Source organism: Pinus tabuliformis, chromosome 5_2 (genome assembly GCF_031772625.1).
Source record: "Pinus tabuliformis cultivar Carrire ecotype Pingquan chromosome 5_2, CPIR1, whole genome shotgun sequence".
Lineage (NCBI taxonomy): Eukaryota > Viridiplantae > Streptophyta > Pinopsida > Pinales > Pinaceae > Pinus > Pinus tabuliformis.
Window position 1 is genome coordinate 885,709,864 of NC_142306.1, and position 21,323 is coordinate 885,731,186.

The window sequence follows — 21,323 nt, forward strand, 5'->3', positions numbered from 1 at the left end:
TTTGAATTGATTCTAAGGTTTGCAATATGTCATAGAAGAGTCTGTCACGTCTTTGAAGGAAATATTGAGACCCTAGAAATAATAATATTGATATCTTGATTGAGTTACTTTAGGTTTTAATTATGTAACCTAGGGTTTATGTCAAATCCCGAGCAAGAAGTTGAAGTATAGAAGTATGTGTTTCTTGCTGATTGTGAACCTAACTATGTTTAGATATTTGATGTCTAAAGTCTAATGCCCATGATTATGATATAGTTAAATTCATGCTTCTATATTTGGTTGTACTTGCTGTCTAAGTTGTGTAGGTACAAAATCTTCAAGATGTTGAAGATATTCGTAAGTAAAGTTGACTTGATTGGCAAGCATGATGAAGGAAATTATATGAATAATGATGATCAAGATGACTTTGATAAGAAGGATTGAAGCCATGAAAGATTCTCCGATGTCATAGAAAGTAGTTGATCTCTTTAAGTTAAGAAGGAGTCTAGATAAAAGAAAAGGGTATATCTCCCAAGTTGAGAGGGAGGCATATTATAGTCATGATGGATACCTTGAAGAAGAAATTGGAGAATGTATATTGGGGTGCTGTTGAAAGAAGGAAAGCAGGAAAGGAAGCTGTATGGTTGAGGAAACTTTTGTCAAAATTCGTTTGGGAAGTCTCTAAGTCCCACTGTGATGAACTGAGACAATCAAGGCAACATCGAGAGGTATGAAGACCCCGAAGGTTTCTGTTTAATTATGTATTTGAAAGTTTGTTAGTGATTGTTCACGTAAATCTCTCGAAGTTTTGGAAGCATACTTGATGTTATTGATCCGTTTGATCGGGAGAGATTTGATGTTACCGATTTGTATAATCGGGAATGTTGAGGCATCATGTGTAATACATAATCCCTGGGAGGACATCTGGCTGACCTGTGTGTGATGTCTAGTTCTTGAAGTAGGGAGGGTGGTGTTGGTCATAGAACTTTGACCTTGCATTATGCACCTAGTTCCTTGGGTTGATGGTTAGCAAGTTAGCTTGATGGTAGCTAGAGTGGCTGAAAGATTTAGTCCATCTTAGTACCACCTGGATAGATTGCCCTGGTTAAGAATCTAGTTTGTGGCACCGTGTGTGCCTAAACTCTTTGTGGTTCATGTGTTTTGAGATCTCCCATGTATTTGTATATTTATGTCATTATGAATACCTCCCTAATTAAGAGGGAGTGTTGAAGAATGTAACTAGGTTCGGTCTTCATAATTGTATTTGAGTCGTAATGAAACACATTTATCAAAAGAAAGAAAAATAATTTATGATTATTATTATTATGACTTATTAAAGCATGGGTTTTATGCATGGGTCATCATGTTCTAGGTCAAAGTCCCCTTTGAGGACTTCTAGGATTTATCTGGAGTATTAGAGTCATTGTCCATTCTATAGTACCCTTGTTGGGCTTTTGAATCATGTAAAAAGAATTATTATTGAGTCAAATAAGTCATTTGTCACCTCCACACCAAGTCGGCCCTCACCTGATCAAGTCGGCTTACATTAGGGTAATTCGACCCACATAAGAGGCTATAAATAAGTGCAGTTTGATTCATTTGGTGGACATCACTCAACAAGTTCGATACACAAGAAGGACAAGCAAGAAAGTGCGAAGTTCCAAGAGAAGGAAGTGAATTATAGGAGAAGGAGAAGATCGAAGATTTGGGCTCTCTCTCTCTCACTAGTGCTAAGTTACCGGGCTACTACTTGGAGGTCAAAGTTCTATTGCTGGGAGGTTGAAGTGCTGTTGCTTCAAGGTCGAAGTTTCTGTTGTTTAAAGGTTGAAGTTTCTATTGCTTTAAGGTCGAAGTTTCTGCTGCTTCAAGGTCGAAGTTTATGTTGTTGCTACTAGGTCGAAGTTGTGTTGCTGCTGCCAGGTCAAAGTCGTTGATGGAAGTTTATCGTTTGCAGAAGAAGGGAGGGATGACTTGGTGATTGGAGGAAGTTTGTGTCTAGGTCAAAGAGTCTTGGATTATCTCGTGAAACAAATGAAGGAGGAGTTGTTGATTGGGTTTTCCCATAGACAGGAGTTTTTCCATGGTTGTCTGCCTACATCTGGTGGCTTTGATCTTCGCGTTATGGTTTTGGCAATTGCTTGATGAATTAAGATAAAAGAAGAACACAAGAAAGTTAATAAGAACATAAGAATATCACATGTAATTATCAACATAAGAGAATCTTTCTGCCTTTCTGATTTTCCAACACTGAATAAAAGTTCTAAGACATGTATCATATCTTCTTTGGCATCATATCATGTTATGCGAGATTCTTGTTCATCTATGTTGCAGATTTGAGTCACCTATAAAAGCTTACGATCCTTGGCCACCTATTAGGATGCAATGCGAATCTGATAAGCCTTGCATAAAAGAGTGATCAATGCAAACTAAGTTAAGGAGAATAGATCCAACGTTGTTCTCTGAAAGTTGAATTCTTCGTCTAATGTCAAGGTCCTATTCATAAGAAAAGGATCGCTGCAAGGGAGCCGACCAGAGGCTAGAAGCGGACTCTGATATATATAATTCTCTGGAAGGTGTGTCACTTCACCTATGAAAGACAAAGACCCATGTTATAACATTTACATTTTATATATGAAATCTAGCACTGCTAGAAGGGCGATCATGATTTGTCTCCACCGTGTCTTTTTATATTCCATATGGACATCCTCAGTTGTGTCCATTGCAATAGAAGTGTCAAAAGAAACCATGCTACAAGTTTCAAAAGTATTTATGCCATTAGGGCTGGTAATGTTGATTGCCTAGAACTTGGGACTTCGGTAGTTGATCTTTAAGAATCCAAATATGGGGAAAGTATGTACAGTGATCCGAAGCCAAGAGAAATCAAAGGTTGAGCTCTATCCTTTATATAAAAGAAGAACGATATCATACTACAAATGGGCCGACCTGGTTGAGCTGGAAGCAAGAAGCTGGCACGATCCATGTCACTTTGAAAGTTTTCAAGAAGGCGATCAAGGCTGTTGTAATATTTTTTTTTGGACACCTAATCCACTAAGGGTTGGTGTGGAATGTCAACAGTCACTGGAGTCCAAGAGACCACTTGGTATGTGAAGACCAAGGGTCACAAGGAAATGTATAAATGTACATTATTGTGATTAAGAAATGTAATGAATGTTTATCTTATCTGTTGTGTTCTCCATTTGTGTGTTTAACATGGTATCAGAGTAGGTGAATTCTGGCCCTGCTCCATTTGAAGCCACTAGTTTTTGTGGCCTTTTTGTGCATATCAGTCTTGCACCTCTGCCAATAATCCCTAACTAGCGAAAACTTGTGTCTAGAACTGCAAATTCAAACGTTTTCTGTTTGTTGAAAACACTGAGGTTTCATTGATATGCTGACAGTCTGTCTGTGCCTGCCTTAACTGTCTATCAACACAACACCATTTCTGCAATCCCTACCATAATATATACACCTGAATCTACCATAATGTCTACATGGTAGTCTGTTGCAGTAACGCTCGAGCCAAAGAATGCCATCAAACCCCTGTTCCAATCCACAGATTGCTTTCTTGTTTTGCACACATTTCCAATGCATTGAAACATCTCTGTTGCACATTGATTCATAGTTACAGTGCGTAGAATACGCTGCTCGCCATATGCATTGAAATATTTGCGTTAAATCTCTACTCTGAGTTACATTGTTCGTGTGGACATACAAAATGTTGAATGTCGTGGACTGTATTGAATATCAAAATAGTGTGTTGATTAAAGTCTTGTTTGTATGCTGGTTGTGAGAGACGAATTGTGAAGTTGACTTGTGACAACTAGGAAGCCAACAAACAAGGATAACGATGGCATTTTCTCCTTATTTCCTCATGTTTTTGAGGCCACTCAAGCTACTGCATCAAAGTTGAATGCATGATACGAGGAGCACTGTGTCCTAAGTTGCCTCCAGCAGGGTTTGCTGAGTTGAATCGTGGTCCAACATTCTCTCCTCTCCACATGTTCCTCCACGCTCGAGCACTCCTCCTCATCCCTTGCATTGACCTCGAAACCACTGTCTCTAGCTGTATATATTTGAGGTTGAATGTATCTGAGATTTATGAGAAAGGTAATTGGCATTTTTTATATCTATTGGTTCCTTGAAAACCATTTAGAAAATATCTCTTGAAATTTGGCATTCGACTGTTGGCACTTATACTGAGAAAATATCATTATATCTATTGACCCTTCATTGGAGCGACCTCTAAGAAAATATACTTTTCAAATGAAGGAAATAATTACCATTTGTGTTTATAAAAAAAATTGAACGTGAATTTCTACTGAACTTGTAAGCCGCTTGCAATGTTTTGGAATTATTGTGTAAGTCTCAATCCTTTGAGATTGGGTTACTTGGTTAGAGTTATAGGCAAGAAATGGTTCAACGATACTTGCGGCATGATATAAGACCTCATCAAGCATGACAAATCCCAGGAAAATTACTTGTTACCTAAAAGAAAGTTCATTGATAGTTCAACTGCAAGAAAGTGTGAGGTTGTTTTGTTAACTGAGTGTTTTGAAGATTATTGAAGGAACAACATCTGAGGTAGGGCTTGCAGTTAGAGAACACGATTTTCTTTCTGGCATGGTCGTAGTTTTTCTCTCATGATGACAAGTATGGGTATATTTGAGTATACTTGCTGATGGAATATTGCTTGAACTCACACCTCAGTCAAAGTTTTTCAAATATTGATTAAAGGCTTGCATTAATTCTTGCAATGAGTGGAAATTAAATGAGGTCGTACATTGAAAGTGTTTTGTTGTCAGCATGCATGTAGACCCCACCTTTGGTTAATTTTTCTTTGGCCCATATGAGTGACAACGTGTGCACCTGAATGGTATCTCCCGTAATCCAAGTCCTACACATAATTTCGGCAATCAATCTCTATCTCCAATGCCTCAGCCAAACCTCCATGGAGGTCGAGCTCAACTAGAATGCGAGCTACCGCTCGCGAAGTATCCACCTTAAAGTGCTCATCAACCTCTCAAACGTTCCAATACTGTTGCCAATAGCTTGAAAAACTTCCACCGACCAAAGTTCTAAAGCTAGCTTTTTCACCCAGATCGGGTGAATGGTTAGCCTCTCCGACCTAGTGTCAAAGCTAGGTGTCCATTTATCCAAAGAGAATGTTGCTGTGCCCTCAAACCATATAATCCCAACGATTTTCCGAGCATCATCTGTAGTGCGAAAGTGAAATGCCATCCAACCTCTAACCAACTGGTGATACCCCGACTTAGACCCTAGAACATGTGTCCAAACGCACTCAATCCACTCTAATAACTTAGACTGTAAGATGAACCTTCCATAAAACCTTCTTATTAGTCACTTGACGCATTGTCACGTCCTACCCCAAAACGAGTTTAGGTTTCACCTTTAGTAGTTTCCGACAATTTTTCCATAAGTAAAAGGGAGAAGGAAGGAAGAAGGTTACTAATTAGGCTATAAGGAGTTGCCTTTGTGATAGACCATTCATTAACTGCCTTTGTTTTCTAGTTAGGAGAGTGAGCTTAGTTAGTTGCTTGGGTTGAGGGGTTGACATACCGTGTTTCTTACTCTCCAGATTGAGAGCCAGATCCAGGCAGCCCTGAGCAATATGTTAGTGTAGAATGAGCGAGATAGGGATGAAGATCTTGATTCTCCATAGGAACAACCTGTTGCTTCAGTAGTTGACTCAACTGTTTACCTTGCTTATGTGGAACCCATTGAAGCATAACCCCCACCAGTAGCATATGTAGTAAAGACACAGGCAGGAACAGTGCCAGATCCTCTAGTCGATCCACCAACACCAGCAGTGAAAGTAGCACCAACAGTAGCAGAGGTAGCAAAAGGCGGAGCCTGTAGATCCAGTACCAGTAGATCCAGTCGCTGAGTAAGCCGTTGATGCAGCAGTTGCTTTCGATGAAAGCCCTTAGCAAGAAGAGACTCACTTTTCTTCTTTTAGAATAGAGTGACCACTTTTGTTGCCATTTTACCCTTTTAATTTTATTAAGTTATTTTAGGAGTTCTTTTCATTTTATAAAATGAAAGTGACTTTTCATTAGCCTAGGATATGTCCCCCTTTTCATCCATTAGCCAACCATAATGTTTTCCTAGGCGAATCATGTTCCCTTATTAATTTTTCCCCCGCCTTAGCCTATGGGAACTTATTAGGCTAGTGGAACCCATCATATTTCTCCTAAGCAGATGGGGACATTACAGTCCTCCCTGTCCAAGTTTGCTTTCCTTTAAGCAACTTCAACTCTAGATGTTTGAGCACCTATTCGCCTTCCCATGTGGCATCCTTAACAAGTAGATCCTTCCACTTTACCAAGTACTCCTTTATGGTTATGTTCCTCAACCTCTGCTCCCTAGTCTCTAAAATCTCCTCCGGGACCAAAATTAGTTCTCCTTCCTCGTCCAATGGTGGGAACTCAGTGCAGGTGACTACATGTACATGCTTCCCCAAGGTCTTCATGAGGCACAAAACGTGGAAGACATTGTGAAATTCACATCCTCTAGGAAGTTCCAACTCATAGACCACTTCCCCTATTCGTCTCACTATTCTATATGGTCCTTAGAATCTTGTTTTCAATTTTTTTGCCCCTTTCGTTTTTTTTTTAACAGAAACGGTTAGAGATTTTATTGCCAAAATAGGAGCGAACTCCAATTACAAGTAGCAATAGCTTATGAAAACTATGCTTAATTTCAAAATTACATCGAATACTTTGGCTGCTTTTGATTTCTGTCTTGTTTTTTGAATACTGATCCGTTTGGCACTGTTCTTGGTGTTTCTTTTGTTGGCTGTTCTATCAACATAATACTTGGCATTCCTGAAAGTGAATTTCTGTAGTCCTGATGTCATTCCCGAATTGAAAAGAGGCCCCTGGGATCGATCAACTGAAGCGTACCTATGGCAGAGGGTGGTTCGAGCAAGGTCTTCCATTGAGACTGAGAGATCCTTGAGATAACAGGCAACCTTCGTTTGCCAAGGAGTCTGCAAGCTTATTGAGATCCCGCAGAATATGATAAATTGCCACAGAGTCAAAATATTTCATTGTATTTCTGATTCTCTGCAGTGTATTATTTAAAACAACATTGCAAAAATGGTTTTCAGAATTTAAGAGCTTAATCAAGAGCTCCGAATCTCCGAAGATTTGGATTCTTTTGTATCCTAAGTCCTTCGCGATTTGGCAGGCTTTTAGGAGGCTATAGCTTTCAGCTTGGTTGTTTGTGTTTATGCCTAGGCCCCAGCTGAAACTCGCATTGTCCGCTCTATCTGGGGAAATGGTCAAACCGCATGCGCCTGAGTTTCCAGGATTCCCCTTGGATGTGCTGTTGAAGAAGATAGTGGCATCCGACGCCCCCTGCCACCTCGAAAGGAAGTCCTCTTCGGAGATACGCAAGCGCCACAAAGGGTCTGTCACAAGTTTTCTGAGAGCGCAATTTCTTTCTTTAGTCCCATAGGGTCCAAGCCACGCAGAGGCTTCTGCTGGTATCTTAAAGTCAAATTCTGTGTTGGTGACGATTTCCAGAAGGAGGCCTTTGATTTTGGCTACCACGTCCACCGCCTTGGGAAACCTGTCATTGAAAATCCTCTCATTTCTTGCAATCTAGACTTTCCACCAGAGACATTTGGGAATTGCTTGCCAAATGTTATTCCACTCTGCATTTTTGATTTTGAGCTCAGGATTTCGATCTGCCCAGGAGATGTAGAGAGAGACAACAGATATCTGAGAAGGGATTAGGACGTTGAGGCCTTGGAGAACCAACTTCCAAACAACTTGTGTGAAAACACAGTCCACCATCAAATGGTCAGTAGTTTCGGTTGCCGAGTTGCATAGGCATCATCTAAATGGACCATTAAACCCTCTTTTGTTCAGATTTTCTCCAGTTAGAGCCTTATTGTGCATGAGAAGCCAAGTGAAAAAGTTCACTTTTGGGAGGCTTAAGGAGGACCAGACAGATTTCTAGAGCTTCGGATTCAGCAGGGGAGCATGAGTATCTTGTAAAGCAGAGAAGCCTTGGGCAGCTGTGTAGTTTCCTGTTCTTCCCCACCCCCATTTATCCTTGATCGAAAGGTGGACAGGGGCAAGGCCCGAGAGAGCTGAACACAGTAAATTTTTTTGTGGTTCCAAAGGGTCAGGGATCCCAGGAAAGATCCACCCTTTCCAATTCCCTTTGCTGTCCCAAGCACATATATCAGCGAGACAAAGGAAGCCTTTATTCACCAGCCACATCTTTAACTCAGAGCAGGAGTCAAGGGTGGACAGTGGGGCTTTCCCCTGGATGGAATCCTCCCATAGAAGAGTTCTCAGTCCATTACCAGGGATTATATAAAGTTGCTGCTGAATATGATTTATACTTCTTTTGGCTAGATTCCAAATTGCAGTTCCTGTAGGAGTAGGAGCAGTGGTAAGATTTCTAAGGGATCCCCCCTTTAAGTATTTCTTCTAGAGGATTTTGCTGACAGGGTGCTTTTTATCTGCATAAAGTTGCCATATGATTTTTCCTCCAAGAGCTAAGTTTGCCAAGCTAGGGTCTCGGATCTGAAGCCCTCCTTGCTAGAGAAGTTTGTTGAGAGTCTCCCATCTAACCAGATGAAACTTGCTATGGTTGCCTTTGCCCCCATTCCAAAGAAAATCTCGAAGGATTTTGGAAATCTGGTTTGTGATAGACTTTGGAGCCAGTAGAAGGGAAGACTGGAAAATGGGAAGGGCGGAGAGGACTGCCTTGATCAAGACTAATTTCCCAGCCTTTGTAAGCCATTGGCCTCCCCAATAGGCTATTTTATTTTTTATCTTGCTGATTACTTCAGCCCACAAGGAGGAGGAGCTAGGACCCAAGGTTAATGGGAGACTGAGGTATTTGATCTTTTCCCATTTGTCAAACCCAGGGAAACCCAACATGCAAGCAATTCTGAGCATGGTTGGGTGATCAAACTTCCAACCATACACAACGCTTTTTCTTTTATTGATCAGACCTCCAGTGATTGAGCAGAATTGTTGGAGAATTTCTTTGAAGGCCTTTGCAATCTTAATCGAGGCCCCTCCCAATAGAAGAGAGTCATCTGCAAAGAGGGCATGATTTATGGGGTTAATACCTCTAGCAGCCTTGATCCCAGGGATTGCACTTGAATCCATTGCCACTGTCAATTTTCTGCTCAGCGATTTTGCCAATAAAATATCTAGAAAGGGAGACAATGGGCAACCTTGGCGGAGCCGTCTGGAAGCTTGGAAAAAATCAGAAGGTCTGCCATTGACTAGGGGCGCAATCCAGGGTCTATGAGTGCAAGCTTTTATCAAATTGACAAATTCAACATTGAAGCCAAAGGAGAGAAGGATTTTATAGAGAAAAGAGAGTTTGACTCGGTCGAATGCATTGGACATATCCAGCTTAATGAGCATGCCTTTTTCCTTCCGAGAATGGCTGGAGTGAAGGGCTTCTTGCACTTGGATCATGTTGTCTATGAGGTGCCTTCCTTTGACGAATCCTCCCTGCAAGGGGGAGATCAGATTTCCCAACAAAGGTTTGAGTCGATTAGCTAGAAGTTTGGCAAGAATCTTGTAAGAGGCGTTGCAGAGGGAGATGGGCTGGAACCTGTCGAAAGACTCTAGGTTAGTTTCTTTAGGGACTAAGGCAAGGAAGGTGGAGTTGGTATTCCCTCCCACTTTGGCTTTCTTTTGAAAGGTTTTTATCATTCTGAGGAGGTCAGATTTTATAACATTCCAACACACCCTGTAAAAATGGATGGTGAAGCCATCCAGCCCCGGAGCTTTATCCGACTGCATAGACCATATAATTTCCTCTGTCACTTTTTCGATGAAGGGTTTCATAAGACCAACATTTACCTCTGCAGTGATAAGAGAGGGGATTTTAGACAAAAAAATCTGCAGCCAGCTCATCATCAGAAGAATCCTCCTCCTGAAAAAGATTCTTGAAGTGGGAAGTGGCTGCCTGATGAATTAAGGCATGTTCTTTGATGACAACCCCCTCACTATTTGATATTTCTGAAATATGATTCCGGGAAAGGCGGGCTCTGCATTGTCTATGAAATAAAGATGTATTTCTGTCTCCAGCTTTGAGCTAGAGGTTGCGAGACTTAAGCCGCTAATATTCCTCTTCCTGGCGAAAGGAGAGAAAAGAGTTGAATTGGGCAGTTTGTTCTGTGAGCAGCTGATCTTTGGTAATTTCGGTTCCTTCCATGCCTAGCTGGATCTCGGCAAGAGCCTGAACAGTCTTTTGTCTATTGCTCGTAGGGGTGAAGGGAGGTTTTTCTTTTGCCCATGCTTTTAATGCAGACTTGGTTTGTTTAAGTTTCTGCTCCCACACGAAGCTGGGGGATCCTTCAACAATTTGTGACCAAGCATGGACCACTGTATTCAGGAAGCCCTCTCTCGAAACCCAAAGAGGATTGAATTTGAAGGGGATTGGGCCCAGATCCTCCTCTTTCTCTATCAACAACAAGATGGGATTATGATCAGAAGTTAGTTTGGGCAGAATTTTAGAGGAGATTATATGCTTTCCTTCCATGAAAGAGCTTTGGACAAGGAAACGGTCTAGACGGGCTGCTATATTGGCTGCACCAACTCTGTTATTGGTCCAAGTATATTGACCTTTCTTGGGTTTATGGTCTAGGAGGTCCCAGGCAAGGATCAAAGACTCCACCGTGCCTAGATAGGGATCTTTACCCCACACTCCTCCTTTCTTCTCATTTGGTGCCATAGTAATGTTGAGATCCCTTGCCAGAATGATATTTGAGGGGGAGTAGATTTCTAGGAAATCTGTTAGCGTATTCTAGCAATCCTTCTTTTCCATGAAGTTAACAGGAACATACAAATTAAAGAGGGCTAGAGAGGTCTTACTTGGGAGATGAAGTAGGTCTGTGTAAATCCAATGTTGGGTAGCAAAGGAGCTTTTAAGTTGGAACCTATCCTCCGACCATAAGGTAGCGAGGCCTCCTGAAGTTCCACGAGCACTGACTGCTTTTCCTGTGTTCTTTTTCCATTTAGTTCTGCTTGTAGATAGAAGAACATCCTCTTCTATCTTTGTCTCTTGGAGCAGGAGAATGTCTGAGGATTCCATTCTAGTTAGATCTTTGACTGCTTCAACTTTCAGTGGGTTTCCCAAACCCCTGCAATTCCAAGAGATGATCTGCATTATTTATTGGAGAGAGGAGCAAATCCTCCCTTTGGGAGACGAGTCCTTGTATTTCTGCCTAACGACATTTCAATTGTGGACTGAGAGCCCTGCATCTTTAATCACTTTGCTTCTTCCTCTCTGATCTCCTTGCGGGACTTCCTTCCTGCCTTTTTATTGGATTGTTTGAGAGGTTCATCTTCGGAAGAACATGGGCTTTCTATCAGCTTTTTCTTTTTGGTCATCTCTGCGTAGGAGGGGGGGAACTTGTAGTTGTTGGGCCCCCTTGGATTTCTTGATGGATTGCATCTACACACGGGGATGGGATGGCTTCTGCAAATTGTTCCTGGGGTACTTCATTTATTCCATCGTCTGTTACATGCTCCATATGCTGTTGCACCTCTCCTTCTTCTAAATCTGGCTGATCTTCTGGGGTGTGAAGAGTAGCGAAGGGATTTGAGGATTGCTGCCGCTTGACCTTCTGATAAACTCATCCCAGCATAGGGGCCTCTGTTCTTTGGATTCCCTCCTTTCTTGTTTGTTCTATAGTTCTGTTTTGTTGTGCCAGTTTTTCTGACTTGTGTCCACTGTTCCCCCTTTTCCTTTTTAGAATCTTCATCGGTTTTCTTCTTATAGTTTTGGGCGAAGTGACCATAGCCATGCCAGAGCCGGCATTTGAAAGGAAGCTATTCATAGTCCAGTTCCTGAATATGAGACCAGCCAGCTATGGTTAGCTTGATCGCCTCTGGTAGTCCTATCTCCAGGTCTACTTCAACACATATTTTGGCACACGAGTATTGATCTCTCCTTTCAGCCCTGTCTATGCATTTACCTAATTTATTCTCGATTGTTTCCATTGATTTCGGGTTCCAACAGTGAAGGGGTAGATGGGGAAGCCTTACCCAGACTGGAATGGCATAGGGGGTGTCCTGAGCGGGATCAAAGTCTGGAGTCCACTTATTTAGGTAAAGCCCTTGGGGGCCCATGAAATAAGGACCATTTCTGAAGATGAGGTCTCGATCTTCTGCCGATTCGAAAACAAAGACATAATAACCTCTACCTACTAGATGATTTCGAATACCTTCAGAGACAAGAGGCCTCCAGTTTCGCTGGACCCATCCTTCAATAGCTTTCGGAGAGGGCCAAAGACCCGTAAATTGGCCGATGAGTCCTCTTTCTGCTAGATTCAACGCAGTCCTGCACGGTTGGTCTGCTGGCAATTCTACAGTGGGGATGGAGTCTAGTTTCTTGACGAACTTCTGTTGATTCGTATTCAATTTCCTTTTTCCACTGGAGGCTACCAGTCTTTTAAAGGCTTCGATCTCAGGGGGGAGTGGAGGGGGACCCTCCTCGGCTTCCATGATGTCTGTAATCAGCAAAATAAGAGATAGGGCAGGCCGTGCAGAGGAGTCTGGCAAGCAAGGAGGCCTCAGCAGCAGGAGGCTGTCGGGGGTGCACTGCAGGGGCAACGGCGGGAAACTCACCAGTGGTTCAAACGCTTGTTTGCTCCAGGGCCGCGCAGTGTAGGCATTTGCATTTTAGCAAGAAAAGTTGCCCCTTTCGTTTTGAGTGATGACTGTCTGTGGGGTTGGAGATGAAGATAAACCATGTCTCCCACTTGAAAGCTGCGCTCTATCCTGTTCCTGTCCACATATACTTTTTGTTGGTTCTAAGCCATTTATAAGTTGTCCTTGAGGACTCGTAGGATATCTTGGCTCTCTTAGATCCAATCTTTAGCCAAAGGGGCATGACTATCCCCAAATATTCGATTTGCAAATGTTGGGCATCATATCCATATAGTGCTTTGAAGAGCGTCATACCAATGGACATGTGGAAAGTGGTGTTGTAGCAATGTTCCCCAAGATGCAACCACTTAACCCATGCCTTTTGTTGGCCAAATACATAATTTTGGAGATAGCCCTCCAACCACTTGTTGACTATCTCGGTTTGACCATTAGTTTGTGGGTGATAACTAGTGCTTGGTGTCAGCTCAGTTCCCACAAGTTTGAATAATTCCTACCAGAAGCCGCCCATAAATCTACTATCTTTGTCGCTCACTATGGTCTTCGGTAACCCATGCAATCAGAAGGCTTCCCTGAAGAATAGTTCAACCCCCTGTGATGCTGAATATTAAATGGTATGGCAAAGAAGTGTGCGAACTTTGTGAGCCGATCCACCACTACATATATGTAGTCCTTTCCCTGTACTAGAGGTAGGCCAGTGATAAAGTCCATGGAGATACTCTCCTACTTTTTCTGAGGGATAGGGAGTGGTTGTAGTAACCCTATTGGATGAGTATTTTCAACTTTGTTCTGCTGGTAGATGCTACATTTTTTCACAAACCTCAACACATCCATCTTGAGGCCCTTCTAAGTGAACCTCTCCTTGATTTTCCTATAGGTTTTTAGGTACCTTGGGTGTCCTGCCAAAGGTGAGCTATGAGCTGCCTGCATAATTTTCTCCTTCAGCTGTGATTCTGGTACAAGATAGATCTGATCCTTATAGTAGATGATGTCATCCACGACCTGGTATCTGTCATCCTATATCAACCCCTCAAAATCTCACATGCAAATTTGTTTTTGGAATATTCTACAAGCAACAACGACTTCCAATCATTTGTTATCTCCATGAGTGAGAGAGTGGATGGCATCCTCGAAAGGGCATCTGCTACTACATTGTTTTTCCCCTTGACATACTCAATCTCGAAGTCATAGGCCTGCAATTTGCTAATCCACTTTTGTTGTCTCTCACTCAGCTCCTTCTGTTCCATGAGGAATCTCAAGCTGTTGTGATCTATTTTTACCTTGAATCTATTCCCCACCAGATATTGTCTGAATTTGGCCACTACATGCATGATGGCCAACATTTCTTTGTCATAAATTGAGTAATGCCGCTCATAATCTTTGAGTTTGTGGCTCTCAAACGCTATGGGGTGGTGATCCTGCATCAAAACTGCTCCTATTCCTATCCCCAAAGCGTCACATTCCAACACAAATGTTTAGGTGAAATCTAGTGCAAGCACATGGCACAAACACATCACCTGCTTCATCTTTTAAAATGTTTCCTGTGCTTTGTCGGTCCAATTGAAAGCCCCCTTTTTGGTGAGGTCTATAAGAGGCGTTGTTAACTGCGATAATCCCTTAACAAACTTCCTATAATATGTGCAGAGTCCAAGGGAGCTTTCAGTTCAATTACATTTTTTAGGCCAGATCATTCATTTATCGCCCTGATCTTCTCCTGATGGACCTTAACCCCATAATTGCCAATCACATGCCCCAAATAGAGCATCTCTTGTCATGCCAAACACACACTTGGACTCCAGAATCTCTAATACCTCGTCCAAGTGCACTAGATGGTCCTCCTAAGTCTTGCTGTATACAAATATATCATCAAAGAAAACCAACAAGTACTTTCGCAATTGTTTGTTGAATACATGGTTCATGCATGACTGAAAAGTTGCGGGGGCATTGGTTTGGCCAAATGGCATAACCAAGAAGTCATAGTGCCTGTAGTGTCATCTAAAAGCCCGAACTCGAATTTGACGGTAGCTTGAATGAATATCTATCTTCAAAAAGTATTTGACTCCCCTAAGCTCATCTATCAACTCATCTATCTTGGGGATAGGATATTGGTTCTTTATTGTTCTCTTGTTAAGAGCCTGGTAGTCTATGTACATCTGCAAGGATCTTGGGCATAAGATATTGGTTCTTTATTGTTCTCTTGTTAAGAGCTCGATAGTCTATGCACATCCGCAAGGTGCTACCCTTCTTCTTAGCCATCACTATTGAAGAAGTGAAAGGACTAGAGCTAGGCAGAATATGACCCAACCTCAACGTTACCTTAATGGCCTTTTCAATATCATCCTTGTAGACTTTGGGATTTCAGTAGGGACTGGTTATGATTGCCTGCACAACCACCTCCAATTCTATAACATGCTCAAAACCCTATTGGGTGGTCTACTTGGAGGAATGCCAACACAAATTTTCTAGTGTTTACAAAGTAATACCTGAATGTTGTCCGAGCGTTGTCATGGCTGTTCCCACTGTCTGCTTTCTGTGATGCACTCTATTGTCCACTCAATGGCACCCTTCCTCAACATTGTTTCCATGTTGTTAGATGATGCTATCTTTGGTGGATACTGGTGCATGGCTCTCAATACTACCTTCTTGCCATCGATCAGATCAGTGAATTCCATCTCCATGTTCCTCTGATCTTGTGGTGTACTTCTCGATGTAGTAGAGCCACTGAACTCCTAGTACCATGTTAGTGTTTGTCACATCCACCACAAAGAAGTCATTTGTTATTGTATAGTTGCCCATTGTTAGCTTAAGCTTGGGGATATATCTGGTGCAATCCTTCTGATGGCCGTAACAAACAAAGTTCGTATATGCAACAATATTCTTTAGAATACTTCGAAGACAAAGCCATCCATTGTAGGACAAGTAATTATATATAATATTTGAATACAAGTGAGATGATTACAATTGGGGATGAGGGCCTGCTTATATACCTAGGTAAGTACCTCTTCACAAAAGGTCATGTCTTTAGAGACATGCATATTCACTACTAAGTAATTATTACTATTCTTTATATTATTTGTATATATTTTATTCATAACATTGCCTTCCTCTTCAAAAAGCTTTGTCCTCAAAGGTTATTGTTGACAAGGCATATCATCTATTCTTTGTCTTTGTAATCGATTCGCTTCTTTTCTGTCATCTTCGTTGATACAATATGATAAGATCCTTGGAGTGATATATAAAGTTGTTGGACAGAGAAGGGATCTGACCATGCTAAATCAGTGTTCTGTGGAATCTCGTAGTTGTCGGAAACTGTGATGAATTGCTATTGTCAGACTAGATTGTGCTGATGCCTTTATTCTTCGAAACATGAGTTTGTTGTTTCTATTCCGAGTGATACAAATACACAATCTGATTGTGATGTTTATTCTTGTGATTTGGATGTTGATAAGGAGTTCTGGTTTGATTTTCCCTTATCGTGAGTGTGGTAGTTTCCTGATTTTCTTCAAAGACTGATGTTGTTGAGTTGGCTACTGAATCATCACTTGGTATTTTTATCGTTTGAATTGCAACCTCTGAGTACGTCCTCACTTCAGTTGGATTTGGATTTGCCTAAACTATGAGATTAATGGGATTTGTGTTTGTTCCCTTTTCTTCGACTTGGACTGTTACATCTAAAGACTTCGATACTTCTTTCGTGAGTAGTTCTTCTAACTTGTTTTTAATGAGTTCTTATCATCCTTAAGTTTCTTAATGAGTGAGTAGACTTTGATTATGGTTTATGAGACTTTAGAGTTCTCTGCTTTCTGATTCATCGACCTTATTTTCAATGTTTTGACTTTTAAGATTCCCATCTTTTAGATTTTTGATTTGTTCTAATAACCTCTGATTCAAGTCTTTTATGCACATATTTTCTTTTTCCTTCTCTGATAGATTTTTGCTGAATTTCTTCTCGACACATTCCTTCTCTTCTTCTAATTTTTTTTTTTCATTCCTTGGATTTTTTGACCTTCGCTAGTAATATTTGGCTATGGTCCCTTAGACACAAAATTTCCTTTTCCTTTTCTATTAATTTTTCTTCCAGTTTTGCAAGTTTTTCCTCTTGTTCTATCATTTGCATCAGTTTATCATCTTGACATTCGTCCACATTAAACATTGATGAATGTCTTTCGGATTAATCACATTTTCAGGATTGGGTCGACGTTTTGAACCAACTAATGTGGTTCATCCTCAGGACAAGGTGGAAAAAATCATACAATCTTCATGAATAAATAGTAAGGATGCATCATTGTCCAGGGTTAAAACTAGCCGTTGAAGATTAGGTAACTAGAAATCCTAAAAATGAATTATTTAATATTTATTAGTTATAAATTATATTTAATAAAATATTATAGTTAAAAATAAGCACCAATAATAATAATATAGTTAAGAAATTTAATAAGGGGAATAAGAATATGCTTTAATAAAAAATAATATTAAATCATAATAAATTATAAATTATAAGAATTAAAAACATAGTTATATAATTAAAAGGAAAAGGGTATAAAGAGGTCAAGCACAAGTTTCAAAATATTCCACAAGGGTGAATATTATTTACTAATATTAATTTAAGTTAAAAATTATTATTATTAAGAATAATCCAAAAATTTATAAGAGGGTTTAGAGTCAGATTGTGTTCATATGGTTCGTCTAACACTGCGCCCAACAACAATGTTTAGATCCTTTAATTGTGGAAGTGGGTCCAAATCTATCCAAGACAAGGCCTAGGGTTAGGTTCAATGTTAATTTTTTTTTTTAATTGGTTTTTTAAATTTGAGTTTAATTTGCCCCTATTGCTGCCTGTTGTTGATGTTTGTAGCTTTGACAGGTACTTCTGCATAGGCCCAAGTGTCTAGGCATGCAAAAGTTGCCCAAGATCTCTGTAGACACTTGCTCTAGTGTGAGCAATTTTCATTTGTAACTTAGCCTAAGTTTTAACTTTAGGCAAAACACATAATGATTATGTTGGTTAACTGAGCTAAAGAAACATTAGAAAAAGTAAAGTATTTGCATTAGTAATTGTGTTTTAATGATTAATCTTAGCCCCTGATCTCAAGTGAAGCGGGATCTAATCTCGGTCATCAATAACTTTGGAGATTAGGGTTAGGGACTTGGCTCAACAGAAAGTTATAAAAGCAAGGCTAAAGAGACGAAGGAGACCCAACATATAACAACACAAGATTGAGAGAGACATCTCAGTGAGGAGTGTGATACTCTAGTGTGTTGGGTCCAAGGAAGGGGGCACCAAGGAGATCCAGATTAGCCAAAGAGGTCTTGATCAGCTGGATTAGATCCAGTTGTGTTGTACATGTAATTTCCTTAGTTGGGCCATTATCCCAAGACGGGAGCCCAAGTAGGTTCTGATTTTTTTTTAGTGAATAACTGATTTGATTGGGCAGAATCGGTTGTGTCATTTTGTGCGATTGGTTATGTTTTTTGCTTCCACTAATTAATGTTAATAAACTAGCTGTGCATTCATTCAGTAAATATGTAATCTGCTAGGTCAATGGTTTGCCGGGTGCTATGTTCGCATGAGAATTAACAACTCTACCTTTCCATATTGAACTGGCTGGTTTTGGCATTTATGGCCTGTTCTGGTATTGTATGGAACTGGCAATTTCCAGTTTGAATCCTTCATTCAGACTGGTATGTTTGGTTTTTGTTTCAATCTTAATGTCATTTTCTAAGCATTTGGTTATTGTTGGTCAAACATGAAAGTAACACAGATCCAATTCCTAGGATTATAATGAGTCCCCTGTGGATTTGAATTCAAATCTTGGATATTGGGTAAGCCAGTTGACATTGCTTTGCATTGTACATTTACTTGGGTTCAGTAGGTAAAATTGCTGCCCGATCTACTTGCAAGAGGTGCATGGAATGTCACTTTTGAATTGTTGCTTGTAAGTGGAATGTAAACGTGTTTGGAAGGTTGTTGCCATACTCCTGCAGTAAGATGGAAGTAAACATTCATAATTATTTGATGCTACGCATGGAGTTCATCATTTTGGACTTCGCAAGGAGTCATAGGTCCACTTCTTTCTGTTAGATAAATCAATGTTCAGTTTCTCCGTGATAACCTTTGGTGCTCTCAGGGGTCCGTTGGAATTATTGTCTTCGAATGAATATAAGATTGATTTTGCTTTGCTACAACCCACATGCGGATTGTGTCTCATACTAATGTGTAGTCGTTCTCTGAGTTTTTCATTAGTCATGGCAGAAGCATAATTCCTACCTTTGGAACTGCTTGCTATATGTTGCATAACTTTTGCAGAATCGAGAGATTTCCTGTGTCTTTGAGGATTGTAAATAAAATGAAATAATAGAATACTGAGGCATTAGCATTTTTGTACACAAAATCTTTCTTTTGGACTGTCAGATTATGTTCGGAGATGGTCTGGCAGGCTTTGGTGACAGTGATAGTTGCCATAATTTTGGGGAGAGATGTCTCAAAACTTATGAAATATATCTATTTCAGAGAGCGATGGATATATGATAGCATTGACTCTGGCTTTTTCAGAGAACACAATTTTATTTCAAATCCCCTTCTGAAGCCCTGTCTAGAGTGAAAAAATGCTTCTTTATATTGAATTCATAGTTCTAGCATCTGAGATCAGGGGGTTACTCAGAAACTGGTTACAATTAATGGCAATCATACCGTGCTTTGAAAGATTCTTGCAACACGCCTTACGAGGGAACATCTACTGTATGTTTTCTGTTCTGATTTTCAGCTGTGATGTTTATCACATATAAAAAATGTTCTCACTTTTATATGCTTATTAATTTTTTGTTTATTTCCCTAAGTTTTAGAGTACCATTTTTTAACTCCTTTCTGCCAGGTTCTGTGATTTATTTGTAAGTTGTCAGTTCTCTCTGTTTTGAGTCTAAACTGGATATTTAGAATCTACAAAAAACAATCAATGCTCTAGACTTGCCATGGTATTAATATTCTTATCAAATGAATGAAAAAGGCTTCAGCTTGATACAATCTGCAGTGAGTATTGTTATAGTGACAAGAATAAATGTAGTCGAAAAATAAAAGAATGTATGTCTTCGAGGAGATTTTGTTAATTCTTAAAATATTTTTCTGTAAAAGCAACTCGTTAATAAATCAGTTATTTGTTTTTCTCCAATTGCAGAATGGAAGCCCTGGGAAGTTCCTGATGATTACCATTGTGAAATTATAGAGGATAATACACCTGTTCCAAAACATGTACCTCATCATCTCAGCAGACCAGTTCCGGAAGGTTTTGAGTATCTGAAAACTAAATATGTGGCAGGTGAAAGTAAGGCAGATTTGAGTTGAAATTCTTGGAGATTATTATTCTACGGTGCTCTCATTACTGTGCCATGTTGTGAAAATTGCAGCCTTCTCATTATTGTGAAATAAGGAGTATTCTAAAACATTATTGCTTTACTTTCATTAACCAGATGGATGGTTTTGTTTTTAATTATTCAGTCCTCATTTACTGCCGATTCCAGAGAAACACCAAAGTTACTTTTAAGTATGCTTATATTTGCTGTGTTCTCTATTATGGTAGTGAATATGAGTTCCTAGTATTGATAATATTTTGTCTTTTATTAGTTGTGAGTGTTCCTCGAAAATATTCCTGAACTTTTTGTGTGCATGATGTATATAATGTTATTATATATGTTCATTATCCCTTTTTATCTTCTTTATTCTTAATTAGCACATCATTTGTAAATCTTATATACAACTAGTCATCACGTGCTTCAGTTTCTTAGTGTTGATAGGCTTTGAACATAACTGTAACAAGAGCCTCTCTAAAAATACGTTTGGTCTGTGTCAGCCATTCTAGGACCAATTGTAAATATCTTGCATAGATATACTCTATTGGAATGAAATAGGGACTGAATTTTAGGTGTCTTGCTATAAAAATTACCAATGCAAGGATAGAGAAGAGAATAACAGTAAACCTTGAAGAGCACCAGCGAAAGTGATATTGCTGGATGTAACTGCTAGTTAAACAAGTCTGTCTATTGTTAGTCACACGTTTATCGTTTAGTCAAGAGATAGTTTGTATCAAATCCCTTGACATAGGTTCCTTTTTAAATTAGGATTATGCTTCATGGACTCCTGATAATTATATTTGAAAATCAAGTATGGTGTTCCTAAAACGTCTGATGCTCCTATTGGTTGCAAAATGTATTATGTATGCTGCCGTGCTTACATCACTGGAAGCTTGAGAGGCAAGTTATATGACATTCTTAACTTTTTCCAATAATTTCAAGAGAACAAAGAGAATGCTTTCTATATTCTTTTTGGTCTGGTGGAGAGTATCGTAATGCGATTCACTGAAACGTATTCGAGCCAAGTGTGCCTCGCCAAAATTCAAGTTCACTAGCGAGTACTTGAGACACTTCAGTCAGAGTCAAGACAAAGTGAGTTGTACCTGATATAAAGAGTTTCTCGTGTCTGTTCCAGCCTAGCAAATCTGTGAGCACAAAATCCATTGGCATCATTAACCCCCATCCCTCATGAATGATTTTTACACCTCAAAAGAACTATTCTTTTAATTTTCTTTCGTTGTATGTTGTGAGATGGTTTGCTTGTTTTGGAGCCATAGGCACTTCATTAAAATCAATCAGGCACTTCATTAAAATAATGTACCGATC

At 39.9% G+C, this 21,323-nt stretch overlaps 1 protein-coding gene across 1 annotated transcript in view; it reads left to right on the forward strand.

The window, feature by feature from the left end:
* Positions 1-20,270, forward strand: part of LOC149162143 (NADH-ubiquinone oxidoreductase-like protein) — a 33,480-nt gene extending 13,210 nt beyond the window's left edge. The window contains exon 2 of the mRNA XM_089437159.1: positions 19,826-20,270. Within this exon, the coding sequence (XP_089293285.1) occupies positions 19,826-19,992 (167 nt within the window). The 3' untranslated portion in view covers positions 19,993-20,270. The remainder of the gene's footprint in view (positions 1-19,825) is intronic.
* Positions 20,271-21,323: the final 1,053 nt, after the last annotated feature.